Source organism: Argiope bruennichi, chromosome 2 (assembly GCF_947563725.1).
Source record: "Argiope bruennichi chromosome 2, qqArgBrue1.1, whole genome shotgun sequence".
In the NCBI taxonomy this organism is placed as follows: domain Eukaryota; kingdom Metazoa; phylum Arthropoda; class Arachnida; order Araneae; family Araneidae; genus Argiope; species Argiope bruennichi.
This window is the reverse complement of record NC_079152.1, coordinates 23,618,625-23,646,531: the sequence shown is the minus strand read 5'-3', so window position 1 is coordinate 23,646,531 and position 27,907 is coordinate 23,618,625. Positions and strand designations below refer to the sequence as shown.

The 27,907-nt window shown below is 29.5% G+C and overlaps 1 protein-coding gene across 1 annotated transcript; it reads right to left on the bottom strand.

Annotated features, from left to right (window-relative positions):
- Nucleotides 1-288: 288 nt before the first annotated feature.
- LOC129962129 (acid-sensing ion channel 1B-like) lies at nt 289-25,533 on the bottom strand. Its single transcript, XM_056075868.1, has 13 exons — nt 25,294-25,533; nt 22,520-22,952; nt 21,395-21,461; nt 17,250-17,404; nt 16,025-16,143; nt 13,866-14,026; nt 10,711-10,809; nt 10,134-10,248; nt 7,969-8,044; nt 7,211-7,265; nt 4,721-4,776; nt 2,250-2,325; nt 289-504 (listed from the first exon to the last, which is right to left on the bottom strand). Exons 2-13 carry the CDS (start codon nt 22,918-22,920, stop codon nt 289-291), a joined length of 1,596 nt encoding a protein of 531 aa, XP_055931843.1. The 5' UTR covers nt 22,921-22,952; nt 25,294-25,533.
- Between the last annotated feature and the right edge of the window lie 2,374 nt (nt 25,534-27,907).

Sequence of the window (27,907 nt, the reverse complement as noted above, 5' to 3'; positions counted from 1 at the left end):
TGAAATTCTGCAGAAAATCTTAAGAGCTGATGAATCTGTTTTGTCCTATCCAACTACCTCATGATAGGCTTTCATTTACTCTGATATACATAGTGAATTGGTTAAGTTTCTTCTTTACAGATTTGAAAACTGTGCTTACATTGCATAACCTCAGGTATTATAGGGATATCCGTGACTTTTACTTGATGGAGCTTTGTACAGTACCCATGGCCATGTGACTTTAGTAACACGGCAACGGGAATAGGACAACAATTTGAGACTTCATTTCGATTCTGAACTTTTATTTTTTCAATGTTTTGTACTTGAATTTATTTGCACTCGTTTCTTCTCTTCTGCCTTGGCAGCTGCCTTTTTGTCTCTTGACAGTTCTTTTCTCTTCTTTCTTTGGAGGAGGATGAAAGAAACAACTCGGATCGCTCCTTCTATAAATTCGCATAGGGCCAACAAAGAGATTCCGAGCCAGATACCTACGTAGCCACCTATGTGACTAAACATCTCAAGAGGCTATAAATGAAAATAAAAAAATGGTGGTTTAATATTAATGTGTAATATGCACATAGTTTATTTACTCTGTCCTTCTAAAATATTCAAGAATTATCAAAATGTTATGGCTAATGAAACCAAGTAAAACTTCTCTGGATGAATTTGAACTAAAGACAAACCATTTGTAATCCAAAATGAGCATATTTGGATTTACAAACATTTCACTGAATAAATACAAGTTGTGCAATGTGTAAATCCTAAATTAATGTTGCTCAAACACCTTTCAACATTGCACACTTATTATGTTTGTATCGGTCCTCTACGAGCTTCCACTGTCAAGCGATTGTTTGAGTAAATCACCTGATGGTGGAAGAAATGGTAGTGGCACTATTTTGTTTCAGTTTTCAATTCAATAAATGAAACGTAGACTCAAATGTTTGGTTAAAGTTCGACGCAGGATATGACGTTGGTTTTACTGGATTGTGATTTACTGCCATTGTTGGTGTTGTCGTAGGTTAAATGCATATTTTGTTTGTGTATTTTTTAAACACACTTTCCATTTTATTTCTCTTCTGTAATCAATACATGTTTGTAAACATAATTTAGAAGGATGCGTTGCCGAAAAAAAGAAACTATTGAAACTTTTGTTTATTTCACTACGGGAGGCATACTATGTATAAAGAAGCGATAATAAATAGACGTCTGTTTATATCGCGATCTAAGAGCAAAATGGCAAATTTTTCCCTCCAATTATTTTATTACTTTTTGCCATCGGATTCTAAAACCCATTGCGCTTTTGTGCATGCGTTTTGCGCATAATTCGGCAAAATAGGGCCGAGAGGAAAGAGAAAAAAAAGGAAGTTTTTACATTTAACAATAAAATAAATTCCGGAAATACCGCACATCCTTTCGTGTGTCACCCCTTAGTGAGATAGAATTGCCGAAAAGTGGTTGTCTAAGAATACTGAAACGAGCAGTATGCGATTTTGATAGGAATTTTTTTGACGCATATCGATTTTGGCAAGAGAATCTTCGGTATCTTAAAAAGAATGTTGTAAGCGTTAGGAATTTTTATCCCTTCGTTGAGAGCGTGAAAATGGATAGTTGTCAGTTTTCTGGAGCGTGTGTTATAAATAATTAAATAAAAATGATTGAAGTGGATCACGAACTAAAAGAACCTTTTAGAATGAAATTAACTTGGACTAATTTAAGGTAAAATCTAGGAAATTAATAAGAATTTAAATTAAGAAATATCACTACACATACATATTCACAATAATTGTTAAAAATTGTTCTTGTAATTTGTTGTTACATTAATTGTAAAAAATAAAAATAATCATCGAAGGGAACAAACAGTTCTTTCTAAAGAAATTTATTTTGCTTCTACGATGTAATTTACTACATTTTGAAAAAATAAAAAATAAATTGTATTATTTAAAACTAAAATTACTGCATCGTTAGTGTTAAAAATGAAAAGAAAAAAAATATTAATTTGGATTATAATCTCGAAATAACTTTTTTCACTTCCGCTTTTATTTCACAATATGCATGCTTTTCAATTTGCACGTTCAGTAATTTGAGAAAAAACTAATAAAATTAAATTCAAGATTTTGGATATTTCGGCATGATGAAATTTAAAAAAAAAAAAAAATGCACTCAATATAAATGATTTAACGGCTCCAAAAGTCAATATTCTGGAGGAACAAGTTGGTCCAAAAGGCGGCCAGTTTTACGAAAGTACGAAAGAAAAAAATTGGACATCATACCTGATATTTCGGTGAATGTTTCAGTGTTGTATCCTCCATGGTAATAAAGTAAGCCCTGACATGAGCCAGATTGTTCCTGGGAAGAATGGAATTGAGAATCAGCATATATATTTCAAAATGATATCTTTTGTTGAAAAAAATAAAGGTGTATGATGATTGGTAAAAATTGGCGCTTTTTACAATAAGATGTTGAATTTTGAGTGATTCTAAACTCTGCTAATTACGTTTATAATAATATCTAAAGGTACAGTTGTTTACATAGGCATAATAGTCTAGTCGAATTTTTAAGAAAAACAGCAAAATACGAATATATATATATATATATATATATATATATATACATATATACAGCAATTTTATCGACTGAAGTTGTTTAGCTGGCTATCCAAAACAGATCCCTAAAATTACACTCTAATAGAGATGCATAATCCACGATTTTTTGAATAACAAATAATATTGCTATTGTTATTTTTAAATATGCGTTCCAAATATCTGTTATTTCAATCATATTATTAATTTAAAATTATTACTTAATATTAAATATAAAATTTATTAATTGTAATTAATACTTAATTTACTAATTTAATTAACGTGTGATTGAATTAATTTATCTGTTTCAGCTTACTTCTTAAATTTTTTTTTCTCAAAACTATTTATTTAATTTATTTATTAGAGTGAACCATTTTCTGGAAAAGATGAGTTAAAAATATATGTCATTTCTTTAAAATGTTTACTTTAGTCCTATATTCTACCAATAGATGGCGCCAGCAGTAAACAGAGTACATGTAATCAAAGTCAATCATGTCACGAGCAATTAAAAATGATCTGTATGGAATAGTGCATCATCAAATACGAATATCGGGCACTCCCGTAAAGTGGAGCGGTGACTTCGCACTTTCCAGTGAAGCCTCGCACTTTCCAGTGAAATCACCGCTCCGATAAATTTCAGTGATATGCTATTCAATGATACGATACGATAATTCCAATAACCGGTCCGTTCACTTTTCAATCCAATCACAGATTTCTTTCGAGAGCTTCCATTGGACAGATTGTATCGATTGTAACTTTCCCGTGACTGGACTTTCGACTGGACTTTAAAAGCACGAAAATAACTTGAAAAAAAACATATTAATTTGATTTATCTCTGTATAAAGCGTTTCAATGGATGCAATATAAAGTCGAATTTGTTAATAATCATAATAAATAGCCCGAATTGTTTGCATACTTGCTTTAATACAAAATCTGCTCAAAGCTTCCCTCCTTTTTTTTTTGTAGTTGGATAGTACAAAAAAAAAGTTTAAATCGATCAGTTTTATAAATCGAAAATAAGAAGTTAAGGGAAATGAAAGTGCTGAATGAAATATAGGCACTTTTGTGTATGGAGCGAAGTTTTTGAGCGATTAATATCGCTACTTGGAAATAAAACTAAACCACTCAGAATGCTTTATCAATATTGTTCAAATAAGGTTAAAGATAATATAATAAAAATAATATGGTATCTTTTTTATGTTATTATATATTAAGCATTAATATAATATATCACGTTATATATTGTAATAATACTTTAAAAATATTCTTTTATATAGGTGTATATATATTTTAAGTAAGTTTTTATATCCTTGCCTTCTGAAAAAACTATTGTAGTGGGCTATTTATTTTTATTTTCGTTAACTTTATTTCACCAAATTATTAAATAATTTATTTCTGAAATATTATTGTGAATACAAAATTATATTGAAAAATGAAAAACAGAAACTTCAACTTTTACCTATTTAAATTTCGGCAAATTAAGATATTTTATTTTAGAATTCAAATTATTCAAATGCTAAATAACTCAAATTATTTTAAGGAATTCAATACAAAGTGTTCAATATTCTTGTAATAGAATTCATTCTGTGTTCTATACTATTCTTTAAAAATAATTTTACATTTTCATATCAGCTTAACTCTTTAAAATTTGCCATAAATTATCTTAATACCTTCTGACTTGATTTAAAATGTCAAACATTTCATGTTACACATTCTTTTTTTTCTTCAATTCATTAAAAGTTATAAAAGTCCCCAAATTAAAATATTTTGATTTAAATCGAGAATTGACTCATTGATCATTTATTTTTAACAGTTTTTTTTTTTACACTTTTTCAGAGAATGTTCTAATCACAAAAAATCAGTTGCGATTGGCGTAATTAAAAATTGAGGAATCCTATGTAACATAAACATTTTAAAATACAACTACTTTTTAAAAATACTACACGCACACAAAAAAGTGTATTTGGCGTTTCTCCAAAATTAACCTCATAATTTTAAATATCTTGTTGTGTAACAGATTGCATTTTGTTCAGCTTTACATGGGAAAGGACACACACACATCAGTTTAAAAGAATGAATTTGAAACCTATGAAATTTTGAATGACAGGATTCCAAAGCCATGTCCAATTAATAATTATAAAATGAACAGAATCTATATTTACGTTATTTCATAAAACGGTCTTCTTTTCCACTTTCCGAGTTCCTCCTCTTCGGACACCTGAAAGTAGGGAATGACAAGAAATTCTCCTTCATCGATCAAACAACATCATTACATATTTTACAATATTATACATCATTAAGAATATCGAACTGCGTTCTTGTCATAATAGGAAATCTTTATGCTTTAAATAACAATTCGAGTGCAGGTATAAATATTATGAAATGTAAATTGGTTAGATAATTGAATTGACGCTAAAAGCTTGTAGTGGTAACATCATAAGCCAGATAACAACTTCCGGAGAAGAGTGTACACTTTTGTCTAGTGGCTTTGTTACTCGGCTATGAACCCTAACTTTGCGAGTTCGAACCTCAACCTGCACATTGGTGACCCGGACGTGATCTGAACACGCAAGCTCTAAATGGATTTCAGCTGTTAGATTTAAGTTTCATCTATACTAATAGCAAATAAGAATGTGTCTGTCCAGACCATTGAGCTGATAGCTACAAAAATATCTTCGGGGATAGGAACGTACGAAGTTTTTAAAATTTTCATTAGAACTTTAATTAATTAAAAACAGAGATTGAAATTTGGAATTTTTCCTGCAATAGCTGACGAAAATATTGCATTGCTCAAAAGTAATTTTTATATTACTTTAAAAATTTTAAAAATATCTTTTCAATGATTTCAACTGAATTGAGAGCATTTTTTTAAAATATATTTTTCTGTATCATTTTTGATATTCTTGTGAGGAAATTTAAACATTGTTTCGTCTAATATTGAATTCCTTCCATTGTTACATGTAAAGAAAAGTTTTTATTTAATATATAGGTAATTTTCATGAAATGTAAAAAAGGTTTGTTACATTTTAAAACATTAAGACGTCATGGATTTGATCTCATTAGAATAATTTATGCATACAATATATAAAACATATCAAAGAATATCAAAACAACAGAGTTGTAGCGTCTTTCTCACAATTATAAATATTCCTTTGTGGGAATCATGAGCCTCAAATTATATTTAAATATATAATTGAAATTATGCGTGTCGAATCAGTTGGTTGCCAAAAGTGGCTAGTTTTGAATTAATATTAGAGTTATTAGGAATAGACCTTGCAAATATAAGCCAGCATCCGACTTCTCCAATAAGCTCGCTGTACCAAAGAGAATTTGGGGGATGTGCAGTATCAGTTTTTAAAGTGTACCAGATAGACATTAAAAAATGATATCCAATCCCCTAATCTCCAAGCTGATCACCAAGGTTTTCAAAGATAGCACTTTTGACAGCGAGTGATACCATTTTATAAGGAAGAACGTTTCCTAAATTTAACAGTCTAACCACAAATTTTCTGGCTCAGCATGATCAGTTTTAGTTCTTGCGCCATATAAATTCAAATTCAGTTCTAATTCACAACCACACATTTTAAAAATCAATAGAAAAAAAAATGGATTAACACAAATAGTTATGCAAGGCATTACCGTAACTCAAATATTCAAACAACAGACAGCGTTCCGCTTCGAGTAAAGCTCTATTGGCATGCGATCAAAGCTCTACTGGCTTATTATTAAAACAAATTATTCATTAAGGTACTTAATATAAAATTACAAAAAGGCATTATTTGAATAAAATACTCAACAATGATATAATGATTCTTGACAATATTCTACGGCCTCCAGAATATCGAACAATATCGTGTATTGTACTAAATCTTGCGTTAATAGGGGAGATTTTCTCAAGGCTATCTTTTCTCTGGGGTTACATGAAGCTTTTTGTCCATTTGTAGTTCCATGCATTCTGAGGATGATATTAATAACAAGATTTCTGTGGCCACAGCTATCATTCTGTATTGGACGATGTTTTTGCCAATGTAAAACAATTGCTTCATCCGTAGTCCACTTCAGTGTTGGCTGTCACGCTGTTCTGAAGCGTCTATAAGATTTTCCATGAAAGGTGTTTTTTAAAATCATCGGCTTTATTTCATTCCCACCATTCTCTCTTTGCCGTTTTTATATTTCATCATTTAAAGGTATAACAATTACTTTATCAGAACGCTTCACTGCTTGAATTACAATACATGGCTTGTTGACATGCTTGCTTGTGTGCATCACTCTTTAATGTTTTGAATAACATCTTTGGCGGTATGGGATGCGCGGGGATAGAACCTGGGACCTTGTGGTTAGCAGTCCAGTAACTTAACCAGGATACAAAAGGGTACGCTCGTGTAGCGTAGTTGTTAACTGGATTATATGCTATTCACCACACATCTTTCCAACGGTAAGCTATCATTTGGATAACATTTTTATTGTTTCAGATTTAATTTTTTCCCCCGTAAAATATGTGTTCTACAATAAAAAAATGATAGCTGTATTTTTGCCATCTTTTTCTAAGGCTTGCTTTCCGTAATAATTATCAAAAATAATTCGATTTCTAATTGAAATTAGAGTCATAAAAGTCGTTATAATAGAAAAGAAGATAACCGCAAATAGCATACTTTCGCTCTCCGTGGCCACGTCGAAGAATCCATGGTAGTTTCATAATTTGATTGCCTAGAAAATGAAAGCATAAACAATGCTGTAAAAATAAGAATAAATTGTTTAAACAAAAAATCTGTCCAAAGAAATCTAAACGTTTAAATAAGAAATGCAAATAACAAATTGCTAGTAAGGAATAAGATACTTTACTTTCTCCTTCATTACTTCAAAAATCTTAATTAATATACAAGTATTGTCACAAAAGCTATTGTAGTTAAAAAACAAAAGTATTTTTTTTTTTTTTTGATAATGAGCTACAAATAGGTACACAATTATTTCTCATATAAGCTAATATTTCTTTATTTCGAGTTAACTTAATGTTAAAATCTTCATCTAAGATTTTATCACCATTTTTAATCATATTTGTTTATTTTAAGAGGTGATGATAGGCAAATGCAATTTCTTCTTCCTAAATATTTGTTTCTGTAGACGAAAAAAGCGAATTCAAAATTTCCGTGCTATCTGTTAAAGTTGTTTTATTATCTATGATTATGCTACATTCTTCAGCTTCATAATTTGATTTCATAGAAAAAAACTCAGCGCTTCTTGTTACGAATTAGTTATTGCTCACAATTCAATCTCATATGAATCATTTATTACTGTGTACACATTGCGAATATGATGTGTTAAAATGACTTACAGCTGCTGTTTTAAGTGTTGTATTATTGCAGTTGTAATATTCATAAAATAACATTTACTGCTTCATTTTAATACATACTTGCAAGGGACTCTGCATAAAGATCTACAGAACTCTTTAGTTTCGTTGGACACCCTTTCTGCGCACTCTATTTTTTCTGAAATTAAAAAAAAATTATGTAATTAGTAGAAATGAATTGCAGATTACATTTTTTAACACAAATTTTGAGAGCCACTCAATTTTCATATGAAGACAATTGTCACATTCTGCATATTTACCTGATAATTCTAAACACCTACTATGGAGTAATATCCATATGGCCATCGAATTGAAATTTGTATCGGCGATTCATTATTTATGAGCCAGTATCAAAATTCTTCAAGAATAATAATTTCCCTTCCAATTCTCTATTTTCAATATTTATTACATTCTCTACAATATTTATTACAATTCTCTATTTTCAATATTTATTTATTACATTCTATCTAGAATTGGTTAAGAGAACTTCCAAAAGCATAAACTTTCGTGATGTCATTTCTGACTCAGATATTATTGCTTCTCTTTTTTAATATTCTCAAAATTAAAAATTTAAATTAAACCAATTATAAAAGCATTTTAACGTTACAGAAATACGATTAATCAGGCTTCAGAAACGGAACCTGAACTTTTTGGGAGCAACGTAGTTAAAAAAGCGTTTGCTATGCAGACTTTAATCTATCTTATAAGACAGAAAGCTAGACCTGACATTTGCATACATGGAAGTTTTTCTGAAACATCAAAGATTTAGAAATAAGTTGATCCCAAAGCGATATTTTATCATATCCTTTTCAAGTATGAGTTTAATAAATGCCTTTCCATTTCTATGAAGAAACCAAGGCCTGTATATTGTATGCTAAATATAATCTACATGCAGATATACATTTTTAATGTCGAAGCATTCTGAGCTGTATATATTGGAAACCATTCATTCGGAAACTATAAAATTTCAAATGAAGAGATGCAAAAGATGAGCTGAAAAAGGTCATTAAAATTTCTACCGAAGGTTGTATTTCTGATTATTACAGAAAAAAAAAATCGATTCTTGAAGACATATAGTGTTTATTGAGTTGACCATTATTGTCAAGAACTCTTTGAAATTCAAAATTAATTTTCAGCAGTTAATTCAACAAATTTCCGGAAATATTACGGACAGGACGAGGGTGGATGTAGAACACTAACATGGACGCACGCACGCAGAAACACACACACACACACACACACACACACACACACACACACACACGCACACACACACACACACACACACACACACACACACACACACACGCACACACACACACATGCACACACACTTTTATCTTCTTTATTATAAGTATAAATAAATATAGATTATCTATAAAATATTTATAATTTTTTCGACGTTATGACCTCGCATATGTGCAAAACATTGTTTTTTCCAATACATTGTGCTTTTAGATTAGATATGCCATAAAATATTTTTAAAGAATCATGTTCTCAATTAGAAGTTTTATTTGCACAAACGATCTATGAATATGTGGAGTGGGGAATAATAGAACGCACATTTCGCATACTTTGTAGTGCCTCAGTTCGAATTGCAATCGAAACGTTTCATTTTAAATTTTTCATTATTTCTGAAATTTTTTATATTATTGTAAATGCAATTACCACAAAATAAATAACATATCGAAATATTTTCACACAAATAACTGAAATTTTACTAAAAATTATTTATATAATATTCACATTTTTTCGATATCAGGACCTCGCAGGACCATTCGCAAAACATCCTTTTCTCAATACATTGTGCTTTTAGAATATATACACCATCAAATATTAAAGGGAATCATATTCGCAAATTAGCACAGGCTCTTTGAATATATGTGGCCTAGTGGTATAGTCGCACGCGTATTTCGCATGATACGGAGGGATTTTACAAACACACCTACATATGATTGATTATAACATTAAAAAAAAAAGATGCAATACTTTTTTTTTGAGAAGCAGCAAGTAATAATTGTTGAGCTAAATGTTATCAATATTTGAACTGATGTCAGCATTTTGGCCTGTTTCTTGGCTTATTGTGTTTTTCATTATGTAAAGTTAAATGAAGGAATTCATGAAGAAGTCTGAAATATTTATACTAATTGTATATCCTTTTCATATGCAATTAGTATAAATAGTTTTTTACTAATTGTAATATCGAAAAATGATGATTAAGGTTTTACCTGGATCAAAGGATTCTTGTTTCCAAGGCAAGGCATCGAAAAAGAGACTTAGCTCCACGGTGACGTAATTGCATTGCTTCAACTGCAAGCTTTGAGAACATTCAGCCGTGCACATCTGCAAAATTCACACATTTATAAAAAAAATCATTTCATATTCCGAATATTCAAATAATTAATTGAGGAGAAATCATGAATGTTTCTTAAAATGCATTATGCAATTCTTTAATAGTGTGGTGTTATTGACAAGTTATGGTATTTAAGAATTAGAAAAAGACTTTAAAGATAAATTCTCTAGGACATTGGCTTCCATTTTTTTTTTTAACAATGCGACACATTTTTTAGCATACTGAATCTAAATCTACAGCATACTGAATCCAAATCTATAGCATACTGAATTTTTTTTTCAAAGACGCATTATTTTTGATTTTTAAATGCAACTTTTGGGAATGTTTTTACAATGAAGCTAACTATATTCAATAGCGCCATCCGGCAAACTGAATGTAATAAAATACGTTTCCAAATAAAAAAAAAAAAAGATTTCGATTGTGCCTTTAAATGTATGCATTTTCATACTTACTCTGGTGCTCAGAGTTTTATCATGCAATCTGTCCCAGGGCAGGTTTTCATAGTTCGTACAATTAGAACTATAAGGTGCTGGCAGCATTTCGACAGTATTCTGTAAAAAAAATATAAATGTTTATAGAAAATTTAATAATAATAAGATTGATCAACAGTTATTATATTTTGTCGATTAATTTCAAAACAAATTAATTTCAAACAAGGTGGTCACAACGTTGTTTTCCCTAATTGCAATAAATAAATAAATTAATTAATGAAAAAGGAAAATAAATAAATAAATTAGTATATGGCTCTTTCAATATATTGCAAAGATGTTTATGAAGTTTTCAATAAAACCACCTATGTTAGTAAATTTCAGTCGGAGCACGAGAAATGGTAAAGTGGTATTCCAGACAATACTTGACAGCTGAATACTTGGTAATACTTGACAGCTGAAATATTGCCAAGTATTGTCCAATATTTCAGCTGTCACTTTAGATACAGCATGTATGATCTTAACCTTGAATGTAGCAACACATTGAACTAGCGTTGCAAATACTTTGTTTTTTAGATATACCCCCCCCCCCAAAAATGAACTGTAATGGTCCGTTTGAATTCATGGAATCAAAGAACAAAATGAGCTTTTCCCTTCATTTACGCCATTTTGAAACAATCGAAAATAAAATCACTATACCTTCAACAGTTGTGTTAACTGTTGAACTGAAAAAATTAAGAACACGGCGATTCCATCGTAAAAATTTTACAGTTTTATATTTAATGGTTCTTTCCTAATTATTATTTTTTTATAAGCAGAGAAAGATTTTATGACTACATCATATTTCTGTACCTTCTTCTTTCAAAACATACTATCTTTTTTCGCTACTTTTGCTTATATAATTTTGCAGTAAATTCAATTCAGCCCCCTATTCCACCAGTGGCAGTCTGCCAAAGGTCTTAATGCTCTGTTGCAAGTAGACTCTGTGGATTCGCCAGATATTTGCTAAATTTAAAATTCCATGTAGCAAGGATAAAGCATCTACATTAAAGATTATTATTTATCAAAGGCAGACCATCTCAAAATAAATCAAAGCCTTCCAATAAATTAGTTTGAAAACAGAATATTGATGGATTGAACCATTCAATTAAAATCTGTGAAAATCAAACAGCAAATTAGAGTTCAGGTTTTGTTGCTTTTTATGGATTAGAAAATTTTAAATTTCGCTATCTTTTAACGATTTTCGATTCTTTATTTTTAAAATAAACAGGAAATCCTTAGAATCAATATTCCCAGTTCCAACCACTAGTCCAATTTTGACGATTTTTATTTCATATTAAAATTTATGACTCTATATACATTATCAATGGTTGTTTGCACTCCTTTCACCATCTGTTTTCAATCTAAGTTTTGAAAATATTATTTTACTACATATTCTCTATGACAAAAAATTTGACAGAGATACAGCTACTGTGCCGATTTCGAAATTTTTTATTTAACGTGAAAATTCTTTATCTGTAGATACGTCATGGTGATCACCTGCTAGCCCTCTCAGTCTTAAAGTTTTCAAAAATATCGCTTAACAGAATTGGATGAGTTTGGTCAATTTGCAGTTTTGCTAATCAATCGAACGTTTTATGTTCATTGTTTTAGTTTAACCCTTTAAAGGGCCATTTTTTTCTAGTCATATTATATTTAAATATTTTTATGCTTGACATTAGAATAAGAAAAGGGATTTATTTAGCTTATTAGATAAATTTAATTTGATTCATTAATTAATTTGGTTAATTAATAATTAAGTAACAAATCAAGACACGTCTTTTTGTGTAAAATAAAGAACTGAAGTATCCTAGTTTTTGTTTTACTAAAATAATTTGTTAGAACTTGTGCCAAACTACATAATTTCATACAAAGATTGATAAATTTGGTGGGAAGCATACTTCCCACGGCCCTAGAAAGGGTTAAACTAGTACTTTGTTTTGATAAGATGTAGTTCATCAAAGCTGTTTGACATAAGCAGATTAAAACCATTAATATGACTAGATAACAGTTTATTGACAAAAGCGGTTAGTTTTTATTTAAAGAGCAATAAAATTTTGCTAATAACAATATTGCATTCTCAAAAGAATAGAACCAAACATATGGATAAAATTAAAAACGAATTTAATACAGTATTTTTCATAAAAGAGGAACAGATTTTGACAGATTTGTATTAGCGTTACATGATAAAAGTTACCGTAATCAAAACCACAGTGATATAGATTAAATGAAAACGAAATCGAGATGAAAAATAAAATTGATTTTGCCAGATAATTCGTTTTTTCGACGATGAGTGCGAGATCGTAAAAACAAAAAATTTACAGAAATGTCTGAAAAAAGAGACAATGAAATTAGAAATTTGCTTCAAACTATGCTATAAGCTTTCTACTCATATAAAAAAAATTCATGATTCTTGCCGCATTACTTCTCGTTTAACTTTATGCTAAATCAAAATTGGAAAGACTTGCCAATAACAGACCGGCTAAAAAGGAAAAATATTTCCCACCCATTTTCTGCCACAGATGTGTGAAAAAAACTTTGAGATCACCAGAAAAAAAAATTAGATTAAAAATTGGGACAAAAAGATAGCTCAATATCATTTAAAAAAAAATGAGAAAGAACTATTCCGATTTCCAAACAAGAAAATATTAAAAAAAGATAGCAAAATTAGAATTTTGGAAATTTAGTTTTAATTCCAGAGGAAGCAGATATTATAAGTATTCTATACACCCAGTTAATTATATTAGAAATCCAAAATAATTTTCAGAAAAACGGAAATTATTTATTCTACCCGATAGTGCATTGATTTTTTTTCTGCCATTATAAAAAAGTGATATCACGATATCAAATACATGCGAAAAATCATTAAAATTAATTCAAAATAAATTAATACAAGATAATCCTTAAAATTCAAGGCACATTTAGTTGCCATTAAATTTAATGATTGTAAGCTCAGTAGATTCGCTTGAACAGTGCGCAACGTGAAGACATTTCATTTTATAATTACAGAGAAAAAAAGTTAAATTTAACTAAATTTAAATAATAATAAGATCATTAACTTAATGCTGAAATTCCAGCTTACAATATTTGCGTATCGAAACATATTCGAGATTTTAAAATGTGTATTTCAATAACATTACCTTTTTCAGCCCGAAGTTATACGAATTGCCTGGTTTCACTTCCGTTCCATCTGAGAAAGGATCCGGATACACTTCCGGACTATGAAAGGTGACTAGAACAGCTGCATCTCTGTCCGGTTCAAGATATTCGTTCGTCTCCACGTTCACTACAAGGACCAGATCTAAAATAAATAAATGCATTAGTACTTATAAAATTTCGGATGGAATGTAACAAAGTTTCCTTTTGATCCGAAGAAATGACATTTTTTTAAAGCCGCTGCAGTACGCACTGATTTTTAAAATCCAGCATTCAAATCCAAATTGATCAAACATTGAATCAAATAATTCGTTAGCTTTTTTGCTATTCGGTTTGATGAATATTTGATTCCGTTAAGTTTCACCCAACAATTCATAATTTAGTAGTTTCAGTTGATATCGGAAGAAGTTGTTTCCGCAGTGATGGCATTGTCCAGTTTTAACATGTTAATTCACAAAGTGAGGCATAAAAATGTTTTTTTATCTGATTAATGACGGCAAGATGATACACGCCGTGTAGCCGTATATCCGTACAAACGAATACTTTGCTGCGAATGTTCGGATGTAAAAGACCGATAACCACTGAAACATCTTCAATGCGAATTCGACACTTGGAAGCTTGTAGACCGAAATCCCTTCCCAAGATGCTACAAACTGTCAAACGTTCAATGAGTGAAAATTATTAATCAGGATCAGAATAAAAATTTATTCCTTCCGATAATTATTTACATAATCGATTTCTACAACATATGTAAACTTTGAATTCATTGTTTCTAAATTAAAGTGTATTAATCTTGTTAGACTCCCCCTCCCCTCTCTCTTACACACACATAGATTCTGGGACAGTAATCAAAATAGTAGAAAAAACTGATGCAAATCATTTTTTTTTTTTTTTGCAATTCATCTTCAACACAAGAATTGATATTTCAGCATAATAACTATTCTTAATAATAATTAAAGTTATATTTATTTGTTTGAGATATGCACAATACAGAGATTGATTCTATTTATAGATTAATCAAAAACACAAACGGATCACAAGCCATAAAGCAAATAAAAACGCACATAAAAAAGGAACAGAAAAGAATGAAGAATTATAAAGTCCTACGCCATATACATACACATAAATAAAAATGCAAACAGCTAGCAAGGATAAAAAAGTACACATAACAATAAACACATAAGTATACATAACACATAAAAAAGTACACATAAAGAATTTGTACACATAACAATATGTAAATATACCAATATGTATAATTAAAAATAATATGTAGTCAAGAATTTAAAAAAATCAAGTCAATAAAAAAGAAGTAAGGTTAAGTAGATAAAAGTTGAAAATAAATCACTTTAAAACTGCTTGGAGTCATTTGTAGAATACCATTCAATATAAGCTTGTAAATTTCATTCAGTATGAACCCATCAATAGGAGCTAAAATTATATCAATATGATATAGATGACGCATTAGAAACAAGTAGCCTTAACGTTCTTGCTAAATTTACGCTTCTCTTACTAATTCGAGTTTACGTGGCAGCAAATTATGAAGAACTTTGTCATTTTAAATGACGGCCAGACAGCGAAGATGATGATGTCGTATATGTTGTCGTATAAGAAAATAGTACTAATGGCATAATATAACTTTCCCTTCCATTCATCATTAATAGATTAACAAGGGTAAATGGCGCTGTATATTTGACTTTAAAAAGGGCTATAAATGTACAAATGTTTCGCCTGTATAACATTCTCTAAGAATACACGCTCCCCAGTCACTAAGCAAAAAAGTATAAGAATCGCTTACTGTAGTTCCGTATTGTTTCTGTTTTGGCTTCTATAATACGAAAGAGAACCCTTTATAGAAAAGTTAATATATTTTTCTTTCAGAATTTGAAAGTACGGTTTGTTAAAATTCAAAACAGAAGATGGTATTAAATTAATTATACGAATATAAAAAAAACAACAGAAAACTTAATTTCAACTATAAATACGAATTGAAATTAAATTATTTCATAAAACATAAAGGAAAAAATACACAACTGCTTTGATCAGTAAAATATTTTTTTTCTTTTATGAGCAGCAATTGCGCTATATGAGAATGAGAGAAAAAATTTAATGTCGTCAAGAAATTGATCTAAAGGTATCTCACCACTCATCTTCTGCCATACATCTGCTTCCGTGGAATGAAGCTCTTCTTCACCACCTTCTGCAAGAGGGGAGAATGTGTAACAGTTCCCTAGATCAGGATCGTAGAATTCTTTAAAACGTCTAAGGAGAATAAAAAGAGAGATTAATTGAAATAATTTACTTCGCAAATTGAAGATTTTTTTTCTTCAATAAACATGAAGATTACTGAATGATCATATAGACAAAACACTAATAGAGTATTAAAACTGAAATAAAGCTCAATCAAGATATTGTTATGAATCTGTAATACAATTTTCGTGCTACTTTACTCTTATCGTCAGGAAGAAAAATTTACAGAGATTCTTAATGAATATTGAATAGATGATTTTGTGATACCTAACCTTAGCAACAAAAATGAACGTTCTGCAAAATGCAAGAATTATGGTCTTATATCTCTTAGAGGAGAACCGAGATCGATAGAATCTTCTGGAGAGTTCCATGTGATTCTGTAAGAAAGTTATAAATATTTTCGGAGGAGCTCAAAGGAATGACTCACTGTCTAGGAATTGAGTTCGTAGAGCGAGCTGGAAGCTGTGGATGTTGACTGCTTTTTAATTAACGATTTGCTGCCTGTGTGCATATTATTAATTTCTACAAGTTCTTTGTGCATAGATTGATTGTATTTTTGTTCTCTGTGTTTCGTATTTTTCTGAATATTCTTGAAATAAAGAATTATCTCCCATTATCCAGTTTGTTGCAATATGTACCCACCGAACTATTTTGTTAAAAATAGGTTGATCGTCATCACCATATTTCAAATTGTTTGGTGAATTACTGCTACTCTCTCCAACACTGTAAATAAAATTGCATTACTTTGCCGATTTTAACTTTTTTTAAAATCTAAAAAAAAGAAAAGCTATTGTAGTTAAAAAAATGATTTCAAGACTTATATGAATTGCGATGATCTTCCTGCTTTTGAAATTTTTATGTTTGTGCATCTATTGTATATTTGGTAACTAAAAAACAAACAAACATGATAATTAAAAAAAAACGCTGTGAGTTAAATTAATAGAATTTGGCATATATTTTTTAACTAAAAATACAGATCTACATAAGCATTTGGAACAAGTATCAATGGAAGTATACTTTGCTATTTTCTATTTTAGTTCGTATAAAATAACTGTAATAAACTGATTAATCAAATAATTTTTAATCTAGAAATTTTTAAAATCTTTATTACATAATACCTGAAGCACGCTTCTCCTCTAATGCTGGGCTTGCCGGTGAAGGAGCAACTGACAAGAAGATCTTCGATTGCATGTCCCAGAGAATGCCTGAGATCTGAGCGACCCTCTCGAAGAATAGCCAGCTGAAAATCGAACAACTCTTTCTCCGTCAGAGACTGTACAAGAGAAATATAAATACAATAATATTTATTAAATGCTATGTTATTATGTGCAAAAGAGAATTTCAATGGAGATATTCTTGGATAATGATATTGGTATTCATTCCGTTGGATAATTCTAGGAGAGTATTCCAAAGTGAAATCGCCGTTGTAAATCTTAGAGCCGAAATTATATTCTGCAAGCTGTGTTACTTTTAAAAATAGAACTCGAAATGACATGAAATAAATGTATTTCAATAGAAATGCTAATTCTAAAAAAAATATTTTTTCTTACATTTTAAGATGCAAAACATTAATATATTGAAATGACTTATTATGTTTGTGGTTAGAGATGAATTTGTAATGTGCTTCAATTCATATTATGAAAAAAACATCTATTAATCTTAAATTTTGGTATAAATTAAAAAAATTATTAAAAAATAGTGAACAATTAATGAAAATTCAGCAACATTATTTACAATCACAATGTGTTAAAAAGAGACGATTTTACTACAGCATAGCATACATACATGAGCAATCACCTGATAGCTTTTAGGAAATCCAAAATTTAGTATTCGAAGCATTATTTTTAATTAATTTAAAAACAATATCATTTATTAGGGAATATTGAAAAATTTCATGCTATATCGCAAGAATTTTTTGTACAGCGAATTAGAAGACAACTGGAATGGTCTCCCCCAAATTTTCTCGCATATTCCCTAATAAAAAATTATTACCTAAAGAACGCTTTACATGGCATTGGCGTACAATAGTTACTAAATATTAAACTTTGGCGTGAATTTTGGATTTTTGCTGAATTTATCCTGTTATCTTTGAGGAATTTTTTTTAGCAATTAATCCCTGGCATGCGGTTAATAGAATCCGAAAATCGAATTTATGTTTTAGGCGCGTTTTCCCAATCAACTGGAACAAAAATTTGACACAAATCTTTCTTGCAGCCACAAAATTGCAATATCGTATTTGATGTATTTAAGTCATTGTACTTTTTTTTTATCGCATTTACATATTTCTGAAAGTACAGACCGACATATGGTCAACATCTTGTTCGACACTATACATGATAAATCTGCGATCAAATGTTATCCATTTAGCTCTCTTTATTTTGTAGTTATAGTGTCATATTCAAATAGCCGGATAGATAGAATGATTTTCAACGGATTTTACTAACATTTTGATAGAAATCTGCTAATTTAATGAAAAGAATGCATACCAAATTTCATCCATCTAGCTCCAAGCATTTTTGAGTTATCTTTGTCATTGATAGATAGACATAATGACAAATTAATGTATTTTTCGAACTCAGAAAGGCCTAAAACGTGGAATTTCGTCAAAATCTTGAGTTTGAGTTTTTTGACGATTGCTATACTTTCTCTATACTTCATATACGAGGATGTAAAAATGGGATACCTCTGTAATTTTCGATTTAGAATCATATCTTTTCCAAATGGGTGTCTATGGGAATGATTTAAGGAGATTTATTTCAATCGACAGATTAATTAACCGAGCTAACGAACAATTAATTAGCTACAATCTCGGAAAATTTCCCACTTTGGAAGCAAAAGTTTTTCAATAATTAGATTCAGCGTGACTTTTTTTTATAAATTTGCATCAAATTTTTCTCCAAAATTAGCAATAGCTGTCGATATCTAAATAATTTTGTTCAGATATGATTCATGCTTTTTTTTTATTGCAAGCATGATTTTTTCAATTTTTAAATGAAATATTCTCTTAAAATAACAATAAATATTCTGTTTAAAAATTTAGGCTTTTCCCTAATTTTTCAAATTAAGCTTCTTTAGTTATTCCCGCCCAAAAAGTTAACAGTCATCAATTTTTATTGCAAATGAAATAAGTTGTTTAATTTCTTTTTAAACGCACTAAGTTGATTGGTGAGGTACGAATACTGTGATAATATTTTAAACCAAAACTTCATATTTTAACTTCACAACTTTTTAATTTTTTTATCGGAAACGATTATGAATCGGATAGAAAATTTATCAAGTTGAATGTTTTTTTTTTGTTATAATTAAGATATTACACATTCGGTTTTTGCTTATAATTCGACAATATTTTAATTAAATCAGTTTTATAAGAATATTAAATATTAAAGACTTTTATAACAAAATCATTATAATAGAATATTAGATTAGGGAAATAAAAGTTGATTTTTGGAGGGAAATTTTGACGAAATTGCATGCTTGGGATTTTTGTTATGATGAAGCAATATTTGGAGTAAACATTTTCTTTTATTTTTCCTTAGATAAAGTATACAAGGCAAAGTATAGCAGTCGTAAAGAAAAAAAAATAATTTTCAAGATTTTGATGAATTGAATTTCTAAATCTCAGAATTCTTTGAGCCCGAAAAACATTTTTAGAATCATACATGTGAGTATTAAAAACACCTTGAAGTAGATAATTAAAATTTATCAAATACATCAAATTTATAAATATCTATCAAATTTTGACTAAATTCCATTCGCAGAAACTTGTTATTCTGTATGTTCTAGAAAAACCACATGACAACTACAAACTTAAGAAACCAGATGAATAAAATTTGATAATTTAAAAAAAAAATTCTTTGTAGCTACCTAAGAATAAACTGCATGCCACATATGGTAACTCAAGATCAGTCTGTTTGCCCTGTAAAGTGTTTTTTTTATCATGTATGTGCATGTAGTAAATAAATTTATAAACATTATCATGTTAAAAAAAATATTTTTTATTTTTTTTATTTAGGGTGTGCTTTTGAAATGTTTTGATTAAATATTTTTTGAGTACAAACCAATTTCTTTCTCAAATAACCCTCCAGCTGCATATCCCGCGATTTCCACGGGTTGGCAATCAGTCCATTTTCTTTTGCATCCCACGTTTTTCACAGTTTAGAGTGTTTATTTTTTACGATTACAGATTTTTACTATATTATATTATATTATATTATATTATATTATTATTGTATAATATATAGTATCAGTTCATTTTCTTTGAAAAATACTTGAACTTATTTGCAAACATCGCATCTAAATAGTGATTATAAAGAATTACGCAGCCAGAGGGATAATCTAGTAATTTAAAATGCACAGAATAGAAAAAGAAAAGCGAATAAACTATTAATATAGATGTAACTGCAATAAAAGTCAACGACTCTTAAACTGCACCTGTTTTGTGAAACATTGGTAAAAGTCCAGAATTATTTTAATTGTTTAATAAACATTTCAACAAAATCCAGCTTCGCCAACTTTTTACTATTTTACTCCGATTAAAATAAAGTCTCCAACATCTGAATTTACTTTTATCATGTATCGCTTAAAATTAATCAATAATGTGGTAAATGATGTTCCAAATCAACTGTTAAATTATTATTAAGACATTCAACCAAATTAATTAGCCAATTTATGTTTAATGAACGGATCAAAATAATTTTATTCTAATTTAAAATTATCCTGCTTCTTTATCACATCACGGAAACATTATTTAAAAGAAAAATAATAAATAAAGTTATTTTATCTTGCATTTAAATTCTAATAAATTGTATGAAACCTCCGAGCATGAAATGAATGATATAAATATTTGAGAATGAATGAATGATAGAAATGAATGCTGAGCCTTCATACAATTTCTTCTTATTTCATTAATATATTATTTAAATATTTTATAGAAGCAATGGCAACAATAAGAAATATATTTGAAAAGAATTTTGGAAATGGCTTCTAAAACAGTTCTTTCAATGATAAAAAATTGTTGAATAATATTACACTATTGAACTGAAAGACAATATTTATTTACTTTTCGAACACTTAATAAAAATTTCAATTATTAACTGACAGATCTACCATATCTTTGAGATAGAGAGGAAATTTCAATTTCTGTAAAATAAGTCTTAATATTTAATAATAAGTTTAAGAAAATCAGAGCAATCATTTGTAGAAAGGTTCTGGTGTGAATCAATTTCCAAAGTATAGAAAATGAAATATTTATTTCAAAACTTACATCCATTGTTGACAGATTCCGCGGACAAAACTCTCGAAATTTGCTGCAAAATTTCGATTTCTTGAATCTGTTGGATTGAAAATTTAAATTAAAAAATAATTATAAAATACCAAACATATATCTCTGACCAAAAGTTTTAGCTCTAAATTTAATCCAAAGTTTTTGAAAAGTTTAAAATACTTTGAAAATGTTTTCTTAAATGAGATGACAAGATATGAAATATGTCAATTTACAGAATTTTAAAAAGATGTAGAGTTTCCAAACATTATAAGATATGACTATCTGCATGATTCATATATATTTAGGCACTGTGCAAAAATATAAGATTTTTAAGGAATGATAAACGCTTTTAATAAAACCATATTTACCATAAAAATATTCATCACATGTTTTTCATTGAAAAGACATGCACGAAGTGCAAAAGGGCTAGGAGGAAAAGTACAGAAATTTTCCAACAGAAAATTAAAAGAAAAATAATGAATTATAAAAGGTGTCCGCTCATATTGTTATGAAAGAACTAATTTCTAGTGATAGACATATAGTCTCAATTGAAAAAAAAAGCTTTAAATGATAAGAAAAATAATTTTATATTGTTTGAATCAATAAATATATTTCTCAAAAATTTACGAAACTTAACGACAATCTGTTGTTGGTAGGTGAACTTCAAATTCATCCAAAAAGGAAATTCACAACTTTTTAAGTTGCCAGTGAAATTTCTTTAAATTTCAACGTCAATTGTATTTAAAACTGTATCTGAGGAATAATAGATAAAAAATAATAAAAGCTTTAATAATAAAGCTTGGGAATAACTAGTTATATCATGACAGAAAGCAAAGTTGTATGAAGAGCGTATACAAACGCTCAAAGTTCGTTGCAATAAATGTTTAAAAGCTAAGACATTGCATAGGATATAGAATTAATTCAGAAAAAAATAAATGTTAGCTTTTTTCCTTTATAATGCAGAACAAAACCTACTTAGAAAGTAAGACTGACATATCAATGAAGTTTATGACTTTTGATACTAACTATAATTATCACCTATATAAGTTAAACGATTGCTTAGAAATTGTTGGCCTTTTAGCTTGGGCAAACGAAAATTTTAATGAAGCATTCTCAAACTCTCACCTGTTCGCATTGCAGAGCGTGACAGCGGGGAACATGAGTGAACCTGCATTCTGAATGTCTATTTGTACTATGGATTGATATTCTCTGTACTGTACCAGGAAGGCGCCAAACTGATAAAAGAATCCCACCAGCGACACGGTGAAAATGAAGGCCCAGAAAATTCTCCGCCTCCTGGTTTTGGCGAGAGCAATGTGATTCACGCCACTCACAGATGAGCTTCCAAAAACTTTCCTGCAATATTCCCACGCTGTCTTGTCCTCATCTGAATCTGAGTCTCCATCCTTCTGAAGCCTTGATTGGAGGTGAGCTCTTGATCCTTTACGTCGTATCTTTCTTTCAGGGAACCACACCCGCCCATGTGTAGGGCACACTCTCACAGTGTAAGCCATCAAGCGAGGCATAAATAGATGTATCACAACATTGTTTAAATTGCCTGGTGAAAAATATACAGCATTTTTTAATTAATGCTTTATTATAGGGCAATTTATAAGGATTTGTTATATGATCTAATGCTATTTCTTTGATATTAACGAAAAGAATTTTTCACTGCCCAAAATGGAAGACTAATCTCCCTGAATAAGTCAGAAACGTCTTTTGCGTGGATATTGGTTTTTGTTTTTTTGTGTAAAATGAATATACGTAGTTCTGGTAAAAACATTTAACGCAAAAATTTCAGAAACCTCCACGTTGTAGACTTGAGATTGAAAGATGCCTTTTTGGAAACATGGGTCTGCATTTGTCTGGCTATTTTCTGTTATTCAACTGGTAAGATTAACCTTGATGTTATAGGAATCAGATATATAAAGTGACGTTATATCTAGTTACCTAATTATATTAATACGATAATTACAAAATGCAGTGAGCTGGAAGGTTGAAATTTGGTATGCGGGTTTTTGCAACAATTGTAGATATTTCAAGTTTTGGACAAAATTAATAAAAAAACCGCTGATTCTTCGTGATGTGATTCGTGAAAGATTAACCGAAAAATTCAACTATAAAAGAACTTGATCGTTACATTAAAATAGCGGATCTCTTTTAAGTTTTGGATAATACATCTTCGGGTAATCTTTCCGAGTGCACCTGAACATAATTCATAATCGCAATACATTAAAATGGTAGATCTATATCAAAATTCAAATGATACTGGCCAACAAAGAAAAAGGGCCGATTTGGGAAACATATGAACTCTTTTAATTCTTTTTTTAGCTGAACTCTTTTTAATTTGATTAGGGTATTTATAAAATTTTGCATTAATTTTACACGGTGCTTAATTTAACATTTATATTTGCCTACTTTGTGGTAAAAAAAGAGAAAAAAATTCAAGTATTTGTTTTTAAAATATAATGATATAAAAAAGTTCGATAAAGAACATATTTCTCTTTAATAATATGAATTCTTGAAATAGTTTTTCCATACCGCCAATTAAATTGTCATATGGAAAGCAAACCATCTTTCTCACCATAAATGGGCATTAAGATTCAGAATATTTAACGAATACAAGCTATGTACAAACTGCAAAATATGTTAAAAACTAATCTTTAAAACGATACTATCCTCGCAATTTTTGTTTCATTTCCACTACCACAATTCAGTTTTTGCAAGAAATTAAATAATGGATGTTTTTGGAACATATTTTCTCTTTTCTTTCTTTTTATTTAAACACAGGTTAACTTTCTTTACTAATATAAATATGCCTATAATTATAAATAGAAATCAGAAAAATCAAATGCAAAACGTGCCAAGGTTAGTACAAACCCTCTCAAACAACACATTTATAATAAAAAGGATATATCAAGTTGGGAATGAACAAAAAGAAATACATACTTGTTAGAAATTTTCCATCTCTTTTGAAAAGGAATTCTTTTAAAATTTTGAATAACATATATATAATTGATCACAGCAACTTTTTAACAAAATGCATACGATTTCCTTTTCTCATTTCACACATTTGAAAATGTAGAGAATTTTAAATACGAAAAAAAGCCTAGAATGGAAATAATTCACCAGAAAATACTTCATTATAGTATTAGTTTTAAATTATTTAAAAAACAATATTCTCTTATTTTATAATTTTATTTCACCTTCATCTGCTTCTGATAAACACTTGCCATGCAATGATTGAAAGTATAGTAGGCTTTTCTTAACAAGAGATACGACACAATCTCTACTTTTAATTTTATTAAAAAATGTTCTTATTTCATCTTGATGTTACTTTTTATTTGATGCTTAATAATATAAAATATAATTATAAATATAAGTTTCTTATGATTATTAATTTTTTTTCTGAATGAAGGTAAGATAAGGTATATAAAAGAATAAAAAATATATTTTCTCAAATAATTTACATAAAAAAGTAGAATTATCAGTCGCTAATGAAAAGTTAATATTTGTTCTGAAACCAAAGGAAGTTTATAAATTTAGATCGAATCAAAATTCTTCTGGATGTTATCGATTTTCAATCTAAATGTAAGTTTAACATTGAAGATATTTTTATTAATTGCTTTTCTTTATTAGTATTTTTAACTATTTTAAAGTATACAGAATAAATTAAATATTTTAGAACAATTGATTCATTCATAAGCAACAAAAATACTTAACAAATTCTAAGATATGTTTTGTTTTCAAGTTATTCCATGAAATTTAATAGCCACGTTATAATTTATATGAATCGAATTTGTTTTTTTCATCATATAAAATGTTACAAACAAATGTTACAACATACTAAAAAGAAACTGATTGAACTATGTGAAATGGTTTCAATATATTATACTTACTTTCTATATAGTAAAGGACACATTAATCCACATTATATGCATACATAGCCGAAGGTTTTGAAAACCCCTTTTTCTTTTCGGAAGAAAAGAACTCAGCAATAAGTCATTTTGTCCATGTTATTTGTATCCATAGAAACAACCCTATTAAACGAATTTAGAACAGTTATAAGTTGTATTAATAATGCAATTATACGTTTATTGGACAACTCACTTACTCTACTGATGTAAAAGTATGACGTAACACCCTTCCCCCTCTACCCAAGGCTTTCTTTCAAAGCTTTACGAAGGCAAAAAGGCCGCTGCTTTAAGATATTTTCAGATTTTAAGCGAATTTCTGTATAAACCCCTTTACGTCATCGCTGTCTTTTTACTTGATGCGATGTATTGCTAAAACAAGCGAAGCTATTTTTAAAACTTTCGGGATGGTTGGATGAATTCATTTGCCAGAGCATGTGTTTGCAATTAATTCGGAATGATGACTTTTGGTATCTCGAGGAGAAAGGGAGGAGAACTAGATCCAGACGATAAATAAGAAAAATTAACTTAATTTTAAATGAAATGAAGCTACACATATTGTTAAAAAAGAGTGAATTGGGTTTTTATTCAAGTTTTAATGTACCAAAGTGCATGGTTGGTGGTGACTATAAAAATTTGTGGACGAAAAAGGGATTATAAAGTTTAATGGCTAGACTGGAATGTTTTCCAAATTCACTGAGAGGGTTATATTTAGGGTTCACTTCAGAGGTATAAATTTTAAAATTTATAATTCACAAACGAATGATATGAAATTATTCAGTTTGCGTAAAAAAAATGTAAATAAAAACCAAAATTTTTCCTATCATCAAGAAATCAGAATTTATTGGTAGTTTAGTTTATTATTTAAATATTCAGATTGCACTACAATTGATGGTGCGTCGCATTATATCATATAAAATAAATGTTGGGTTTGACAGTGTCCAAATACTCATTAATCTACTTCCTTTTGAGGATCTCAAGAATCAAATAAGACGACATAGTTTTTGCCAAGCAGTAAACAAAATTAATCTTTGTTCATAAGTACTATTGAAAATGGTGCATATTGTTACTCTTAATCTGACATCAGAGCATCAAAAATGAGAACTAATGGTCCAAAGTAAATTGGCAAACGTCGGTCTGAAATCTATTGTTAAAATATTTCTACCGAAACAAGAAGAAATTTCGTTGCAGCGATAAAAGAATTCCATTATATGAAGAAGATACGAAAAAATCCAATGTCTCTGTGTGTCCTGTTGTAGAAATTCGAAATAATCAGGCAATTACAGATAGATGATCAAAACAAATACTATCTTATAGCATCGAAAATGTAGCTATCTTGGTCGTTGAAGTCAATAATCAGTCGCCGTATGATAGTGTGAGTGTGCCATTTTTTTCCTGTATATAGAATATGCCGTATTACACTATACGAAAAATCTTAGGGTGGATTTCTCATTTTTATCTCTATAGAATCAAGTCTGTGCACCCATCGCATGACATGGATTCAGAAGTTCGAAACACTTTTGCAATTTAGCTCTTCTTTGGAATAAAGGTTGACCTTACTTTCGGTAACTGACGGAGTGACGAAGCCCAATTTTGCCCCAGTAGTCAAATTGAAACTTAAAATTACCGAAGCTGGACAGCAGAAAACTCTCATGTTCTCCAGATACAAATCTTGCAACCTGAAAAAGAACAGTGCTTTCGATTTGATTTTTGCTGCTACCTTTAATGATGGATCGAATTTTATCAAAGAGATAACTGCCAATGGAATCCAAACCTGCTTCACCACAAGACAATGATATGATAAAAGAATTTTGTAATCTTACAACTTCAACAGCGTGAATATCACCAGGGCATCATTTTCAGGCAGAATGTGATCGCCACTTAAAGTTATTGCAAAAACAGCCTTTCATAGACGCATGGGTGGTTAGCCGTCATTTCCCAGTAACCTAGCCTTTTCGTTTACCAATGCAACTTTTGATTGTGGGTTTTCCTGAAGGACAATATCTACCGTCAAAGGCCAGTATCTGTGCTAGATATGAACAATAATTCTTTGGCATCATATTCTTAATATTACGACAAACCTATTCCGATTATCTGTGGGAAATACTGTTCTGTGATCAGAACACATTGCGGACCATGAAAAGGGACATATTGAGCAGTTTTAAAACTATTGTTAATATTATTTAACATTTCTAAAGTATATTAAATGTTTTTGTGCGTATTACTGATTATCTATCGGTGGATTTGTGCACTAATTTTTTTATTTAATAAATATCAATCTCATCATTCGAATTACTTGTAGTTCTCACTTTATCTCATTTGATCAATAGAATGCATTTTAGAATCCTCTATGATGGAGAACTTATTTTTTTTTCAAAGCCCTGATTAGAAATTTTTTTTTTGGTTTCAGCAATGAAATTTTTATATTTTTTGAAGTTTTATCACTTATATTTTAAATTAAAGCACATATTTTTGGCGAGATGATAGAGCATTAGGGGAATGCATAATACGACGAACCGAATGATGTAAGATTTCTGTAAAAGTACGAGTTATGTGACTATCAAAATTTAGGACTTAAAAACATTTACTGAATAAACCA